Source organism: Phasianus colchicus, chromosome 5 (genome assembly GCF_987193195.1).
Source record: "Phasianus colchicus chromosome 5, bPhaCol1.hap1.1, whole genome shotgun sequence".
Taxonomy (NCBI): Eukaryota; Metazoa; Chordata; class Aves; order Galliformes; family Phasianidae; genus Phasianus; species Phasianus colchicus.
In genome coordinates this window covers 558,491-577,080 of record NC_143440.1, presented here as the reverse complement: position 1 = coordinate 577,080, position 18,590 = coordinate 558,491, and the positions used below count along the sequence as shown (strand labels likewise).

Genomic DNA, 18,590 nt, shown 5'->3' with positions numbered 1-18,590 from the left:
GGCAGTTCTTCTACAAGGTTAGTCATCAAATCATATGTCCACAGAGCACATTGTGAATTAGACACCTGAGCCCTGAGTAATTTATTAATCATCTTTCTACTATGTGGCAATATTTACCATTCTTTTATTTGAAATGTTTTTATTTTGCTTTCTCACTAATTCGGCCAAATGATGCTAATTGTGGGGGATTCAAAGAGAAACTCTTCTCTGAAATCCATGACAAGTTGTTGCTTTTTCCTTTAGCTATGTGTTAATTTTCAAGAATTGCTTATTGAGAGACATAAAAACAAATGACCACTTTTTTTTTGCCCACCATTCTGTGTATTTTTTTCACTGAAAGAATCTGAAAAAGGAGTATGTTTTACATACTGAACGTGTGAACTTCTGTGGAAATGAGAATATGAAAATATTCCATGAAAATATGATATATAATAGTTTATGACATAATAGAGAAGCATCACAAAATTCCTTTCTGCCCTCATCATTGCCACTACTTCTACTCTCAGGGAAAGAAAAGGTTCAATTTTAAAATTCTGCTGGTGTTTTCCTGAATAAAACTGAGAAAGCACAGTTCTTATTGTTAGCCTGGGGTCAAAAATAGTGACTGGGGCAGTAAAATGTGAGGGAAATTTTCATCTGCAGTGTGTTACTAAGTGTGGCTTTCAACATTAGGACAGATTTTAAGAATTCCCTCTTTACAGAGGACTGTATTATCCAAGCATTCCAACCTCACCTTTTTACTGTATGCTTTTCTTTGCGTTAGGATTATGCTGAAGGATTTCCATGAAGGCAGTCAGTGCTCACTAATCCTAATAGACTGTAGCATAGAGGGGAAATCCTGCTCCTCTTATAATATTTGCCTTCAGCTTATGCTTATATCAGCTCTGACAATCTGCATGCACTGCCTTCAGATAACTTCTTGCTGGCTTTGCAACGATACAATACACAGGGTTTATTTCTTTCTCTCATTTTCTGTTTTTCTGAAAGATGGTAAAAATCCAGCGAATTCCGGGACCCAAGGAGCCAGCTGAACTGACATACTATACTTTATACAATGGGAAACCTTTGCTGGGCACCGCAGCTGCCAAAATTTTGAGTACTGTTGACTCCCAGCGGATGGCCCTGACGCTGGGCTATGTGATTCAAGTTCAAGCTGATCGTAAGAGTCCTTTTCAAGTTTCTGTTAATCTCTCTATTTTTTTCTTTTTAATGACAGTTTGCCGTATGAATTGATGCCTTCAACTAATTGAATCTCTCCAATTGTCTGAGGTGTTGGTCCGGGTGGAATTAAACTTCTAGAGTGGGTTTCCATACTTGATCTCCTAACTGGCTAAGCAGCAGATAAAATGGGACTTTCTGGGGCCAGCACTTCAGCCATCTCTCTGCCTGAAGGAGCATTGATACTGAAATAATTACAAGTAATGGGGATAGGAAAAGAAGGAGCCACTATAATAAGTAATTGATGTATCATCCATAAACATATGATTGAGTTAGAAGGCTGAAGTATGGTGTCATTTCCAGGGAATGAACTATATGCTGTACCTGATCCTTGATTTGATCAACCTCTGTTATTGACTTTTATGGGACTAAAATTGCAGATTTCCATTCCTGCCTCCATAAAGCCTAGTATTTAAAATCTAAACTATTTTGTTTGCAATGAGAATGTTTAGCAGCTTTGTTTGTGCTATAGCAGCTGTAGAGAACGTATAGCAGCTTTATGACTCTGTGGAGTTTTGTTACTTACATGGATATTTAGGTAATTATGTAACAGCTGCCACAGATGATCCAACTTCACACGTCTGTGATCTGATAAGGCAGCCTCATTCATATATAGATTTTCAGAAAAGTTAAATGTGCTTACAATATTGTAAAGAAAACATACAGAAGTGGAAGTGATGACCTTGGGTAACTGAGATTCCAAAACCAGAGTGCTTAAAATGTAGGAGGTAGAACTATCTTTATACTTTAGTAAGGAAAGGAATCAGTTTGTCTCATTTTAGACACAGTGCTCACAGTCAGCCTTTCAGTTCCAAAGAAAATATTTCTTGTGCATTTTGTTTCTAGTCATAATTTCTGTTATAGCAGATTGAGAAGTTCTGTACCAAATTGCAGGAAGAAAAGATACCTACCCCAGGAGCTCATAGTCTGGCTAGACAGATGAATAATAACAAAAAAGAGAGAGAGAAGCTCCTGATTCAGAGATGAGGGACTGAGTTATAGCAAAATGAATGCTTGCTCCAGAATCCTGCTGAATTTGCTTAAACAACAGATTGACTTATTGATGGTAACGTTGAGGACAGTAACTGAATCCAGGATTTAAAACCAGGACTCATAAATGTTAGTCCTATTTGTCATAATGTCATTGTTTCTTCTGCATCCTCCACAAATCATAGTTGTACTTTTTCAATAATTTTCTGCTCACAGAACAGCTCTCTGCTTAACATTATTATTTTCTGATCAAATCCAGATTCCCCTTCCTTCCCCACAGCCCTTTCATTCCCAAAATGTGTGTTCAGGCTCATTAATTTAGAATTATACAAGCTCATTGAGAAGTGAACCTTGAAAGGTTACTTAAGAAGGGTTACTTAATCCTGGGGTTCAGCTTGGTTTTTTGCAGAGTCTGTAGGCATGCTGGTACCATTAGGTACATAATGGTGCTATTCCTGCTCAACCCAGCAAACTGCATTGGCTTGGCAAGAAGGTGCAGACATCCAAGGAAAATAGGCTCAGCCTTCAAACACACTTTCAGCTGGCTTTCGTAACTGCTGCAGAGCCAGAGCATTATGGTGTGCATTCAGTCTGATCCTGCAATACGCTGTGTGCCTCTGACAGCTAATAAGCTCAATGACATTTGAAAGCATTAGTCCCCAAGGAAATAGAAGAGGCTGTTTTACATCGATATGTTCACAATTGCCTATCCATGCCAGCAAACAGTGGCACAGGAAAATAAATACAGAAAGCACGTTGAAGTCCACAAAATATTTCAGTGGAGGAAAATGCAGAATCATAAGGAGATTATCTGGTGTTTTTCAAGGGAGAAATGTAATGGTAATGGGTTTACATAATAGGAGGTTCTCTTATGTGATTCCGAGATGAGCATGGATACTGAAAGACTTTGTTCTGGTGAAATGGAATCTAAAAGCATTTAAGTGCCACTCCATTTCTGAAATGTATCCTTTTCCTCGTGCCATTATTAATATGTCTGCAATAGCTCTTTCCATCCTTACCAATTCTCCTTCAGGAATGATGGATTAATTTTGATCTTAACTATGACAAAATATTCCTAGAGCACAAGAGAAGCATTTTGTTATTGCCCTGCTGGTGTCAGTAATGACTGTTAGCATGTTTAGCTTTGTTGTCTTTGAAAAAGCTGAGCCGATTTACTCTTGTAGAGCCATTAAGACTGTGCTACCAGGCATGAGCTCTGTGCATATACTTTCAGCACGTGCTATCTGACTATAAGTTGGTTGTGTTTTGAAAAGTGAAGGATGTATTGCTTAAATCTCTTCTTTAAAAAAAAAAATATATATATTCTGTAACTGAATACTTGAGTGATGTCTAACATCATCTAGCATGGCTTGGGAGCTGATGGCAGCTTTTTCTGCCACGTATGTGAATTGAACAGTGCTGCTGATTCTTTTATGCCTTTATATTTCTTAAGTAAAAATAAATAGGTACTAGCAATCCTTTTGTACTGGTCATTATATGAGACAGTTGAAGGTGCTTCTGAAAGCAGTTTGCATCTTTAATTGACACAGTGAAACTTACCAGTGTTGGTTTGCAATTCTCTGTAGCTGTGGTGAAGAACCCACCAAACAACCTGTGGATCATTGCAGCGGTGCTGGCTCCCATTGCTGTGGTTACAGTTATCATCATTATCATTACAGCAGTTCTGTGCCGAAAAAACAAGAACGACTTCAAACCGGATACCATGATGAACCTGCCTCAAAGGGCTAAAGTGAGTGACTGATCTGCAAATCCAAGATGTCTCTTTGCTGTCTGAAGTTTTTACTCTGATTCTCTGCTAGGTGTAATTGATGGATTTTTTGGTTTCTTGAAGCAACAGATAGCAGATTATTGCGATTTCAGCTTTGCTGAGAATTGTGAATTGCGGTGAGAGCTGAAGGAAGGGGTGATGCATATGACAGGCCCTTTCTCTTCATCTTAGCACAGCTGCAGATGGGTACCGCTGGTGTCAGCTGTATCAAAAATGATACATAAAATACATTTTCATTTCATTCCCAATATGCCTATCTGTTTGTCTGATATTACCAAGGTAGCATTAAGACTGGATCTGGAAAACTGAAACAAGTAACATTCAAACACACCCCCAAAAAATTAATATCACTGCAGTATGGCATAATGTCCCACTGAAATGTCTAAAATACAGACCGTGATTGATTAGGGGCTGCTGTGAATATTATGCACAACTTAATTCCTATATGTAATCTCAGCTCCCAGCTGGAGTACAAAGGGAGACTAATTTGTACATTGTTTTGAGCTGTCGTCATTATGGGATACGTTACAGCTGAGTGAAGTTACTATTTAAGAAGAAGATTGTTGGTTGGAGCTCCAAAAGTATAAGAACTGATTTTAATATTCCACAATTATCATTCCAAAAAGAAAAAGAATTTCCAGTTTTGAATTTTCTCCAAGAAAACAGATTGAATAAGGCTATGGCACAGGTGATCAGGTGGAAACCTATTCCCTTGGTCTGCATTTACATCAGCAGTCAGTGTGGGCAAAAAGGAGTTGGATCTGCAGAACAAAATAATGGGTGCTGAGCTGCCAGCATCCACCCAACACTCATTTCAAATGATTTTATTGCACGTTTGCTTACATTTGCAACTTCAGTGCAACGCCTGCTTCTTGAGCGCATTTCCTATTTTTCTTTCATCTGAAAGAAGGCTCGTGAGCCCTGAGGTTGTGCTATGATGTGAACCAAGGTATGGTCAGTGAAGGTAAGTTGGAGATTTACTTCAAAGGTGCACTCCTGATCCAAACTACAGTGCTAGTATAGTAGCTTCTTCAGTTTGGTTTTGGTATATTTTGACACTCAATGAAATAAATATAATGTAGTTTGTTAAATAGAAAGCGATTCCTTTCAGAATGAAAGCTAAATTGATTTGTGCTTAGTTTCACAAAGATGGTTCCCTCATAATGGTTCAGCCAGATCTAGCTTGGGGTATACACTGCTGTATTGACCATAAAGTATAAATCCAGCAATGAGATGGAAATGGACTACTTTTGTCTTTCCTGATTACAGCATCTTTACTTAAAATAGGACTAGGGAGTGTATTTTAGGAAGATAATGTTATAAGATCGTTTTGAAAAGAACGGTTTCATTTTTATTGTTTATTAATTAATTAAGTAATTAAGCATTAATGACCTCAGGAATAACAATAACTGCCTGAACTCTAACTGCTGCATTCCCTGCAGTTTGGCAATACAAGTAGCTGATGATGTCATGTCTACATCACATTTCAAATGAATGTATAGGAAGAAGTTTTTTACTGTGAGGGTGGTGAGGCACTGGGACAGGTTGCCCAGAGGTTGTGGATGCTCCCTGCCTGGAAGCACTCAAAACCAGGCTGGATGGGGCTGTGAGCAACCTGGTCTAAAGGGAATTGTCCTTACCTACAGCAGGGGGTTGGAGCTACATGATCTTAAAGGTCCCATCCTACCCAAAGCATTCTATGATTCCATGCGATATTTCATTGCTTAGAAAAGTGCTTGATTAATGCTGCTTCTGATCTGCAAGTGGGGTCGCAGCAGAGTGATTTTTAATTTAAGGAACAGCTTTACTATTTTGTTTGTGCTTCTGTATCATTAGAATGTTTTTGATACCTTTTGAATATGAGGAGAATGTCATGGGATGCTTACAGCCTTGGGATTCAGCTGCTGTTTTTGAGCAGTGCTCCCTTGTACCAGGGGAGCTGGCAGAGCAGAGCAGCCTGTTCATCACTGCAGTCCTGCTGCTGCTGCAAGCAGAGGGATGCTGCAGTTCTTCACTGAGCAGAGCTGCCTGCCACAGCCCTTGGGGACTCACTCGTCCCATGACAGCGGGTAGGATGCCTGAACACAGCACGGAGGGGGACTGAAACGCCCAGCTTAAATATCCTTCTGCAGAGCGGGGTACGATGTAACAGCAGGACTGCTGCCTCTGCCTGGTAATTTAGGAATGACTTTGTTGTTCTCACAGACTGACAGCTAAATAAGTAGGGTTTAAAAAATGACCTTTCTTGTACCGTGTATTTTATAGTATCTTATGAATTGTGTTGTGTTTTGTTGCCATTCTGAATTGGCTGAGGAGCCAGTGACATCAGGACTAAGTTGCAGGGAAGTAGCAATGTTACCTGTTTTTCCCCAGGTTTTTAATTTTTCACAGCATTCCAGTTGTAAAATTAAAAAAAAAAAAAAAAAAAGTAGGTGAAATTCTAAATTGAATTTATCTTAATGTTCCTGAAATGCTGCTTTTGTTTTGAGATGCTTGTTTTTACGTTGAGGTTTTGGGCAGATGTTAGCTTTTGCATCTCTTGTTTCTGAATTCACAGCATGCTTTTTTTTAAAGGCTGTAATCTGAAATCATTCCTTTCTTTTAGTGCATGACGGTATAAGCTTGCATGTAAACAGAGATAAGATCTGCAGCCTAAGACCCACCAGCACAAACAAATAGTGTAGGCCATGAGAAAACAGCCACTATCAATTTGGTAAAGGGCATGGAAAAAAGAAACCGGAGACACCGCCTGTGTTTGTGGGTATATATGCAGGGAATAACCACCCTTTCTTCTCTTTGTTCCCTTTTTTGTTCTTTCCTTTATTTAAATATCAGTGTCTTTTTCATTATCGTTACAAGGAAAAATGTCCCAGTAACATTTTTCCATGTTCTTTCTACCCTTTCCCAGGCAATGTAATTTAATAATCTAATCATGTCTTGCTTCAAAATCAATATTCAAATCCCCCTCCTCCGGTCTCTCTGAGTTCTGTGGCCATATTGGACACCTATCCTTGCTGTGCCTTAGCACTGCCTGATCGTGATTCAGTCTTGCCAGTTCCCTTCAGGGGTGGCAAAGCCATCTGTTCCTGTGGACTTTCTCAGAGCAGGGTTCCAAGATCAAATTTTATTTAACGTAATATGTCCGCTGATGAGGATGGCTTTTGCAGCTCTTCCTTAATGCAGTTTGTTACCAGACATGGTGGTGAGTAGAATTTAGATTAAATAATCTTTACTTTGTTCCTTTGGCACATACAAGCTGGGACTCTGTAGTCCTGTAAAAACTCCTATGTTCTGTCTCTTCTGTTGTTTTGTTATTATTATTATTTTTTTTTAAGTAAGATATGAATTAAAAGTTATATCTTCTATTCTTTGACAAGTGTGGAGAAATACCTGATTTAATCATTCTTTCTTTTTTCTTGCCTATTTTTGCAGAATAACTGAGATAGTCTTGACTAATGGTTAATATAGATACTAAGGCTGAAAAGCATTTTATCGATTAGGACTTTTCTCATTCCTTTCCTCCCTTGGTAGCTAGTGGCTGCCTTTATGGCCCCTTGCCTTCAGAAGAGGGCCAGCAGAAGGCTGTTGGGTGGTAGCATCATGATTTGCCATGAGGTAGTTTTGGTGATTCCAATGCGTGGAGACGTCTGCTCCCCAGACCAGAGTTAGCCCAGTTAGTATCTCCTTCATACACTGGAGCTGTTTGTCAGATGAATGCTGAAGTATTGGAGCAAATTAGAAATCATCAGTCACAGGAGATACAATACTGAATTCCACAGACAGTTTTTTTTTTTTTTTTTAAGAACACAGTTTTCATTCTCAGACTGACATTGCCTATGAAATTTATCTATTTTTAGAGATAGCCCAGATTCAGGAATGGACAAAATGAGGGAAATGTTTTGTTGTTTTTTTTTTCTTTAGAACTCATTCTTTTTCTGTGCACACATCAGCAGATTTTTTCAGTCTGACTTTCTTCTGGAATGATAACACTCAGTGGCAGCCGGACCACTTCATCACCAGATCCTGAGAGAGACCACTTGGTTTTAAATATCTAATTTTGATGTGTTCCCCAAAGTAAGCTTGAGGGTTAAAATCAGCCTTACCTATCTTTGGAATTGTTTTTTGATGCTTTTTTAGCATTCTACAAATAGTCTTTGTGCTTCAGAAAGAATGCACGTTTCTGGGACAAATGAACTCAGTTAAATGCAGCAAGAACATTTTTATGTGTTACATATTTTTCCCAGGGTTGGCCAGAAATGTCTGAGTGGTCCTTCTCTTCCCGATAGGAAATGCATTTTTGAAAGTTAAGTTTTGCTTGAATTATTTAATTTCTCCATTGGGAAAATCCACCTTTCAGTGGCTGCTTTGCCCTGAGTGCATTTGCTTGCAGAGGCAGCAGGGAAAGCACAGCTGTGGCTTCAGGCTGGGCACACAGCACTTGGCTGCCAGGGCTGCAAGCCTCTTGCAAATGCCACTTGCCAAGAGAAGCAAGTAAAATCAATGAGAACCTTCCCAGTAGGCAACTTGAAAGCTAAAGGGAATGTGATTTCACTATTCTGAGAAAAATAATTGGGGGGGGGGGGGGGGGGGATTTTGCCCATGAAACTTTCATTTGTGCCCTTTATTTGCTTTGTCTTGATCTGCTATAAATTACTCCTACCTGCTTTGGAAACATGATACTTTTTCATGGAGGAAGTTTTTTTGCTTACTATCTGGCCTTGCTTTTGTGCCTTTTTATATTTTCTTTTTTTTTTTTTAATATTCATCTGTCAAAGGAATTTCTGGGGGTGTTCAGACAGGGAAGGAAGTTTAGCCAAGTTCAGTACGAATTGATCACGTTGAAAGTATGTGTAATGGAGATGTCATCAGAAGAATTGCGTTGTTGGACATCTGTATTGCAATCTCCACATTTTTACCTCTAGCTTACTGAGTTGAAGAAGTAAAGGAGCACTGGAAAATTGTATATTCAAGTGGAAATTTTGTTTTTAACATATGACACACTGGAAATTTTTTTCTCCCACTTGTTTTTGCAGCCAGTGCAAGGCTTTGACTATGCCAAGCAACATTTAGGTCAGCAGGGAGCTGAAGATGAAGTTTTACCAGTAACTCAGGAGACTGTCGTACTTCCACTTCCAGTCAGAGACGCTCCTGCCTCTCAGGAGAGAGAAATCACTCAGGATGGGAGCACCATTAAAACAGCCCAATCCAATGAAACAAGGAAAAGGTATGGAGTTGTGTGTTTTTGCTGAAGGGTGAATGGGGTACGTGTTGCCATGGCTTAGGAAAAATTGAAGGGTTGGTTACCCGTGCACCAGGTGGCAGACGATTCCTCTGTGATATGTTCTTGGCATAACATTAGTCTGTGCTGGATGTGTAAGTTTGCTGCAAAATGAAAGAGAAACCAAAGTGAAGAGTCTTCACAGGTTGTACATGAGTAGAGGAGTTAAATGGGAAATGCCTGACTTGTGCTTGCTGGCCTTGTGCAAGAGATAAACCTAAAATAAACATTAACTCTGAAGCATGAAGACCAGTCATTTCTCAAATAAAGCAAAAGACGAGACTTCTGTGACTATAAATTGCTTTAGCACTACTGACAGACTGCATCAGCCCATCAGTTGGGAGCAAACACTAAGCATCCATGGATTTACATCATTAAAGCAAGATCTCTGGATTCAGAGTATCTGTAGCAGGGCAGAACTTTGGAGTGTGTAAGAACAGACTAGATGACATCAGTTTCTAAAGTAAGTTTCTCAGGTTTTTACAGTCTTTTCAAAGTAAATCTTCAGGATTGAATGCATATTAGAAGCTCTCCCTCCAGGAATCTATCTAGTCCTTGCTCTATTCCACTGTATGGTCAGTGGTGCCTCTGCCTGAAATTTAAAGTCTTCCAGTGGTGGAATCATAACAGCTTCCTCAAGGAATCTGTTCTTCACTGCCTTTCCCAGTAGGAACTTTTATATAAGGTCCACCCTGAGTCATCCTCAGTTAAACTGAATGAAAGATCACCATCATACTGGCTGCAGTTCCTGGTGCTGTGCTATCACAGACAAACCTTTGCAGAAAACATTCTTTAAAATGTTTGTTCAACTTCTCCAGAGTCATTTTGACACACACACAGACACACACACAGCCTGTCCTACTAATAGTCTAAAAAAGTGATTAGGAACCTTAACTCAGTCCTTGGAATGGGTGTAGAAATCCCCCCCTCTACTTAATCTGCCCATTTTTTTAAGCAAATGTGGATTAGCAATCTTGACTCAGATATTCACTGGGAAAGTTACTCTCTTTACAGAAGTGTACTGAACCTGTGATGCTTCTGTGTGCCTTTCTTAGCAATGGTTCTTCAGAGTTACTTTTACCTCCTTCAGGGTGATTACTTGAGTAAGTGAGAACGTGTAGAAATGCAGTCTCTTTTCTTGAGTTGTGTCTGGGGATGGAACTTAATGATTTCTTAAGATGAAGAAATATTTCTTGACCTTTATGTATTTGTTCTTTCATCCTGGTTACTTTGCAGTCTGGAAAGGTCAATTTAAATCAAACTGCCATGAAGTGGCTGATAACTGATCAGAATATCTTCTCATGTTGTCACTGAAGGAAGCTTCACAGATACAATGGTTGCTTTAAAAAGATGAATATTTAGCTTGGTAGCAGCAAAAATAATTGTGCAAGCTATCTATATTTGCTTCTTTTCCTTGTTCCCAAGCAGATCAACTTCAGCTATTGATCTGTCTCTGGAATAATTTATATACTGGGACTCTTCATTAGCAGGGACAGGGAGATCTACAGGGGAGAAATTCTTTTCAAGAATATTTATTCTTAGTAGAACTTCACAAGAAAATCCTGAAGCTGAACTGATGTAGAATGCCTGAAGTCATGGAACTGGAAGAGCTGGTGTCAAATGTCTTTCTGCTCAGGCTGTCCTCAAAAGAGAGTCCCAAGGAATTAGTTCCTCATACTTGTCCCATCCCATTCTGACATAAATGCTCTTTACCTATATGGATAGGACAGTCAGAAGAAGAGGTAAATGAATGTTTCAACCTGGAAGTGCAGTATGGCAGTAATGGGTTGATCTTCACAGTATTTTTGTTTTGATACCTTTTTCTGGATATAAAGCTATTTTGACAGCAGTAGAATTGGTTGGATTTCTCTCTGTAAACGTAAGTCCTTGTGACTAGTTTTTTTTCCTTAGATGCAACCTGTTTAAATTGTCCTTTCACCAGCCATGATGATCTGGAGTGTTTAACTGTAGATAGGTGCATATGTAACTATATAGGTCTCATAGATGGCAAGTTTCACCTCTAGGAACAATTTGACATCATGCATCGATCTGGAGTAGCACCAAATATGATATTTTCTACCTTGGCCTGCGTTTCTTGACTTGTGCTTTAAGACTGAGTCATTGCCCACCCCCAAAAGAAGAGTACTTCAGCTGAGAGCTTGATCCCAAAGCACCCAGAGGCAGAGGTGCACTGCGTGTTCTGAGAGTTGCTCCTTACTGAGAGCCAGTACTGATGGGGGCTGCTGTGCCCTCCTTCCTCAGCCTGTGTGGGGCAGTTTTAGTGTAAGGAGATGCAATGCCTGCACACAGGACATTTTCGTGGGAGTTTCAGCAGATAATGGTGCTGGTTAAATTGTGTTAAGTGCAAATAGGTAAAAAGGAGATAAGGGAATTAGCGGATTTTGCATTGTGGCTGAGAAAATAGCTGTGTGCTGATGCAAGCTAAATAATAAAGAAATTAGCTGTATTTATAAAAGCAAGAGTCTTGTTTGTTTCAGCTGTATGAAGACACAGAATTAATAACGGGGATTTCTGTCCTCTGCAGTGCTGCTTCTGTCACTGTGGGGTTGTGCATGAGAAGTGCCTGCTTTTGGTGTGGCTTAAGATGCCTATCAGCCCTGAACTGATTGAGGAGCAGTGCTCTCCTGCCATCAGTCTGCTCCTGTTTTTCCTGTGTTTGTGCATGCCGTTTATATTCTGTACCGTTTTGGTACAAAATCAGACCTGAAAACTCACTGGTGCAAACTGTGTAGATGAAATAACCTTGAAACGAGGTTTGCGAAGAAGAACTTACAGCCTCCCTTGTTGCTATGGTTACTTGCAGCCGGTCCCCGAGCCAGAATGGCTCCATCATCAGCAACGAGTCGGGAAAGCCCAGCTCCAGCCGGAGCTCCCCGCAGAAAGTCGTGGCACCGCAAAAAGTGACCAAAGACGAAGGCAGGAAAAGAAACGGTGAGAAATGTTTGCTGGTGAAGCTGCTCGCAGCCCCCCGTCGTGGTGCCCACAGCGGCGCAGGACGTGTCACAGCCATCTTCCATCACCTTGCACTGTCCTGCAGGTGTTTTCTTTTGGCAGCTGTTCTCACGCCCTTTGCTGACAGTTATTTCTCGCTTTCAGACGCAGCAGCATGCTGCTTGCTTCTTACGCGTGCGCCGTTGCAAGTTTTCTGTGATTGTTTCTTTATTTATTCGCTTGTTTTCAAACCAGCAAGCTGATGTACACGCAGTGATGCCTAGTAGGTGGACTGGGTTTACAGCTTTTTTTTTTCCTGTGTAGGCTGTTCATTTCCTTTACTGCTCTGATGACAATTAATTAAATAGGTAAAAATTATTTAGGTGTCAGAACTTTAACTTCCCATCTCTAACCCTCCACATCATAGATTTTTTTTTACTAGCACTTAATGATGGTGTTTCCTGATGCTCTTAGAACACTGTGCTGGATGTTTTTTGGAAGCCCTTTGGTTGGTGGTGGCAATTTGTGACTTGAGATGTATCAGGAACATTGGCTGAGAGCTGGGTCCAATCCCCTTTCTTCCTTGCTTTTCTTTTGTCAATCTCTCTGTTTATTTTTTCTGAGTTACAACTTCCATAGCTACGTTCTCCATGCCAATAGAAAACACTGTGCTTGAACCAATTGATCACTTCCCCTTAAAGGGAAAGAATTAAATTGGATTTGTCCTCATTAGGTTCTGCCAGTAACAGAAATTTGTAATTCTTCTTTGTTAGAAATATGTGTGGAAGTGAGGACTCAGATAAAAAATCTTAGTGTGGGTCTCCTTTCTCCAGTAAGTCACCTGAGCAGCCTCTGTGGAGTGTTCTAATGGCAGTCCTGGTGTGACATTATGCCATCTCTTTGTCACTGCATCTTAATCATACAACAGTGCCATGCAAAGAAATACTCTGCTGCCTTAGCAGAAGTACAGTGCAGATACACAGCACAAGAGATGGTCCTTGTTCTGTGCAGCAAAATCATACTGCTTTTTGTCAGTGACCTCGTTTCTTTCTGTACGTCTGTCACAGAGCACTGCCTCTTTGGGAGCTGTGTAATTGGTGGAAATATAGCATTCTCTTTTGCAATCAGCTTTACTGAGATTCATGCAGGTTTACAAATTCACACAAGGAAGTTGTTCATTTTCTTTTGTTAATGTCTGTTACTTGCAGTGCTTTTTTATAATAGACATGTGACTGTTCTCCAGTCCTGTAACAAAAGGTATTTTTACAATCTATCTAAAAGAGAATTGTTCCTTCATAATCAAGATAAACATTTTGCATTGCTTTAACTTTTAAGGACATAAATTTGTAGGCTTTTTTTTTTTTTTTTTTTTACTGTTTCAAGTATGTCTTTTTTACAAGACAATGACATTTATGGTTTCCAGAGTTAAAAGCTGTAATTTTTATTATTTTTTTTTCTTACCCCAGGAAGCTAATGTTCAAAAAAAGCATCAGGTAATGTTTACAAACGTTGGCAAAATAATTTAGTAGATTCTATTCTTTGTTTTGTTTACTTAGGTTTAAAATCTTCCAAGAAAATTGGTAAGAGTATCCAGTTTCTTGTTAAAAATGTGACTAACACCTAACATCCTGGGTGTACTGCATTTCTATTAGAACATACACTTGTTTTTAAAGAAACCTTTCCATGTCATACACGACAATCCTGACCCTTTGTTTCAAATCTTAATTTCATTTTAGCTTCAAATTTACTTGATAACAGTAACTACGTACTTCTCAATTTCTGATGGAAAACTAATAACTGCTTTCTTTCCTTGATCATTTTACCTTCTGCCTTCTCTCTTCTGTTTAAAAAAAAAAAAAAAAAAAAAAAGGTATGAATTATGTTTTTTTAATGTGGTTAAGGTCTTCCTTGTTTGGAGCAGCAAAGGAGCTGAATGATGTCTAGCACCATAGGGAAACCATCCATACTCCATTTATTCTGGGGATCCATTTGTTCCTACTGCATGCTGGCAGCAAGATCTGGAACTCCAATGGCAGAATGAAAGAGGATTTACCTGTTTAGAAAGTAATAGTGCAACGTATATACAAGATGGGAGAAAGATAAGCTCTTGCCATCTGGTTATTCTGGCTTTGAAGGAACCTGTGCATGAAATACCTTTTGTGCAGAGCTGTCCTTCTTATAGAGACCCCAGCTACTTCTGGAGGGGCTTCGTTTTTGTGGCCCTAGAAAGGGTCACCTGGTGGTTTCCAGGAGAAAGTATGGAGAGGGATAAACATGGTTTCCTGGGAAAGAGATGGAAATTTTCTATCTGGAAGTGTAACTGTTTAAGAGAGTTCCCCAATACTTTTAGAAATGCTTCAAAGAAGGAAGATTAGGTCATGGAAAAGGAAATGACCTTACCAGAATTACAGAACTGGCCTCACGTTTCTTCTCACATGCATGTGCAGATGTTTCTGACTTCTGAGTTGTGTCACACCAAATGCCTGTTGAAGTAGAAATGAAAAACCAAAAATCAAGGCGCCTTTACTTTTTGTCACGGAGCTGTGCTTTGTTCCCCAGTACTATGATTTCAAATGCTGTTGTCATCTCTGGCATTTTGTTCTTTTTGGAAGGGAATGTCTATATCTGGTGTGATTAGCATCAGTAGAATATTTTGGCTGTTTTTCCTTCCAGTTTAAGAAAGAAACTGTTTTTGTGTTAGCTGTTTGTCTAAACCTGCTCCAGCCTGATTGCAGGCTGCCACCTCTAATACACATGTCAGCAAAAGAAGCTGCATGTTTTCTTCTTTGAAAAGCAGAATCTTAAAACTGGAATGAATCCCTTGGTGGTCACATGTTTGATGTGGGGACTCCATGTTAGAATGGCTCATTAGTTGCCATAGTTACAGACCAATTTTAGATTCTATTTCTTGCTGACATTTAGTTACACAGAAAAATGACAGCACTGGATGTTACCTCAGTGCGTGAACTCTGTATGGTTTGTATCAAAACTGACTCCAAATGCAGTGTGTCAGGGCTGGGAGGGAACAATGTGAAACCACTGTAGGGTCTGGAGGATGAGGAGAACTCTTTGGCTGAGCCTTGGTTCTGAAGAAAACAAGAACAAGTTACCTATTTATATTACAATAGTGATACATTTTGGTAAGATAATTACTTTTTTTTTCTTATGTTTTTGTTGCAAATTAGTGTTTTAACAGAAAGTTTTCTGTCTGAAAGGTAATGAGTTGGGCTTCCTTTTACTTTGGACAAATAGACTAAAATCCTGTTTTAAACAGTGCTCAGTTGCACATGATAGAGGACTGTGAAGTGAATGAATCGGCCAACAGTGTTATTGTTGGTGTGACATTTTCTGAGGCACGTTCAAAAGAGAGCATGGAAGAGAACAACAGGATGTCAGCACTTCCAGCTGCTGTTTTACCAGGGCCTAACATTCAGCAAATGGCCGAATCTTGAAGAATTACGGCAGCCTACATCTTTCCTTTCTCTAGCTCCTCACGAAATCAATCCAGCAAAAGTTACGCAGGCTGTTTTTTTCTAGAGACTTTGAGTGCTTGACCTTGCAACCTTGCCTTTGGCATCTTTGGGTGGGTGTGAATCCTTGTTTGTTTTGGGGGGGGGGGAGAAGGAATGAAAAGCATGTTAAGGAGGTGGAAGGATATTGTTTTCCTGCAGTTCTTGATGAAGCACATGGCTCTGTACCTCTCGAGTTGAGGTCTTGCAGCTGAGTCCAGGTTTGTACTAGAAACTCGTCAGCCTAAAAAGGCAAGGATCAGATGAATATTCACAGAGTCAACCTTCCTTGTGTAAGAAACCTTCCATTCCTGCTCCTAGGAATGCTACCTGGAACAATTCTCATTTTCCAAGCAATTTGGATGCTGTCTTTACAGATAGATCTAACTTTTCAGAAGTAGCTCAAAAGCCTCACTCCTTTTTAGATACCAGAAGCTTTTCATAAGACTACATAATTTTCTCTGTCCAGGCAGAAGCTGTCATAATTTTTAATTTTTTTTCCATCTATTCTTTGTAGCTCATCTGATTGAGATCTCTGACAATCACGTGTTTGTAGGAACAAAGTACTGGGGAGGAAAGCTTGGCTGTATTATTAACTTAGCTAAAATCAAAGCATTTCTTGGATGTAACTGCACCAAGCTATGATACGCTGCTTCCTTTATTCTACAGAAGTGTGGGCCACTTTTTTCACGCTGTCTGATGTGGCTCAGTGGCAGAGCCAGCTTTTCAGAATTTCTGAGCAGTTGTCTGCAGTGACTCAAATTGAAATGAAATATGTTAACAAGCAATTGAGTCCAGAAGCAGTGATGTAGCAGTCTGCTTTGACATAGGGATACCTTGAGGATCTGACATATTCTGGGAAACATCCTGTGCTGGGTGGGATAAAATATCAGTTAGGATGGAAAGGGTTTCATCTTGCCAGTTTTTGGTCCTTTAATGTTGGCTTTCTAATGTAACGTAACCAAGCTCTCTGGTGACTCTAGAGGGTCACAGCTGATTGGGATGTATCTATCTCCTCTGGAGGTTCTTGTCTTTCTATTTTCAGAATGAGAGCAGCCAAGGCAACTGCACTAGAGCATATGCACAGATTTGAAGTGAAATGATTCCCTTTCGCAATGTCTCTGCCTCTGAAAGGCTGACAAATCAGTGTGCTTGGAGGAATTTGGCATGCAGATAGTCTATCTAAAAGAAAGTCTGTTCTTTTCATCCTTTGTTGCCTTATCGTGAGGCATCTGCTTCATTTACACAAGTGTTGTTTGGGATCTTTATCTAACTCTTCATCCCCTCTCAGTAAATGCCTAGACTTTTCTGGAATCATTTCTTGACATTCAATCATGGGAGGAGGGAAGAACTGGCAAACTTTACTTGTACAACTGAAGTTCTTCATTTTGGCAACAGTTACTGTTCTCCCTGAGCCTCTTGGAAGTTTTATGCATTGATTCTTTTTAAAATCCCCATAGATTTTGGGTTGTGTGACATATTTCCCCATATTTTTTCCATTTCTTTCTCTGGCTTTTATTTTGTTTGTTTCAATTACAGAGCATGCTATGACCCTGTAGCATCCTACTAGTGACACAAACCCTTTGTTTCTTCAGATGTAGCCAATACTATTTCCTGCTGCTTTCTGTGCTTGGTTTTTTTTGGGCAAGAAAAACAACTTTCCCATGCTGCTAATGAATGTGCTGTTGTAACAGAGCTCTGAATGAGGGGGGTCGGCAGGTGGCTCTACAATTAAACATTTCTTAATTCAAGCTTGCCTTCCCTCTGGATGAGTTTTATTTTGCCACTTAACTGAATCTGACAGCATTTTTCATCCAAGGAAGGATGTTAAGAGTGTGTAGATGCTCATGCCATCAGATTCAGTGGCAGTCTGAATGGTTATACTCTGCTACTATAAGTCAGCACTGATGAAAGTTTTATCATCCATATGGAAAACTATTTCTGCAGAGCTCTAAAGCTCGTAGAGCGCTACTTTGCTGAAGAATAGTCTTCTGATGTAAGTGTGCATGCCTTCCCTATCCAACTTATTTGTATTGTCATCAACATTGTCAATTAAATAATTGTTGTAGTTATTAAGCATGCTTATGATGGTGTTATAGAAATGCCAGCCAAGTAATGAGTCTGATGGGTTCTGTACAAACATTATGAAATACACACCATGGAAGAATGTGAAGTTTAAGTAAATGGGACAAATTTGTTTGGAGGTGAAAACATAACTACAGAAAAGGAAATCCTTGTTGCTGATTATAGGGTCAACGTAGATTCATAGAAGCTGAACAAAGCAAGCAGGAAATGGAAGAGTAGACATCCTGTGTGTATTGATTCATAGAAGAGCTGCAAATGTCAGTTCGGAATGCTCAAACCACCAGACTGAGTTACCTGCTCAGGTAACTCCCATTCCAGGATCCCTGCCAAATTGGGATTGCAACACCTAAAACTATGGCCTGGCATTTAGAAGACTTTTCACATCAGAAAATTGACATCCAGGAGAAATTATTGAGCTTTCTTTATTAGTCCACAAGGGTTTTGTTTGTTTGTTTTCCTCAGAAAGTTTAGTTTATTAAGCAAAGAAAGGCTTAGAATTGTACTGTCTGACTGCTGGGGAGGTATTGGAAATGAGGTGCACATGTGTGCACGAGAATGTACTCTGTTACACTGCAATGTCTTGTAGAGAAGAATTTCAGTCCTGAATCGGTTCAGGACTAGTTTAGGAAACTTGTCTTATAAGCTCCTTCAGGAACATCCATTGCTTTACTGCTAAAATCTCAGGTTCCCATCATTCTGGAGACAGTCAGTTGACATATAGAATGATTTAGAAAATTTCTAACTTTTTTCCCAAATAGGGAGATTTACT

At 39.6% G+C, this 18,590-nt stretch overlaps 1 protein-coding gene across 8 annotated transcripts in view; it reads left to right on the top strand.

The window, feature by feature from the left end:
* Positions 1–18,590, top strand: part of KIAA1549L (KIAA1549 like) — a 109,205-nt gene that overhangs the window by 53,758 nt on the left and 36,857 nt on the right. For all 8 annotated transcript variants that reach the window (XM_090142077.1, XM_090142076.1, XM_090142075.1 and 5 more), the window contains 4 exons: positions 988–1,159; positions 3,795–3,958; positions 9,031–9,221; positions 12,100–12,227. In XM_090142077.1, the coding sequence (XP_089998203.1) occupies positions 988–1,159; positions 3,795–3,958; positions 9,031–9,221; positions 12,100–12,227 (655 nt within the window). The remainder of the gene's footprint in view (positions 1–987; positions 1,160–3,794; positions 3,959–9,030; positions 9,222–12,099; positions 12,228–18,590) is intronic.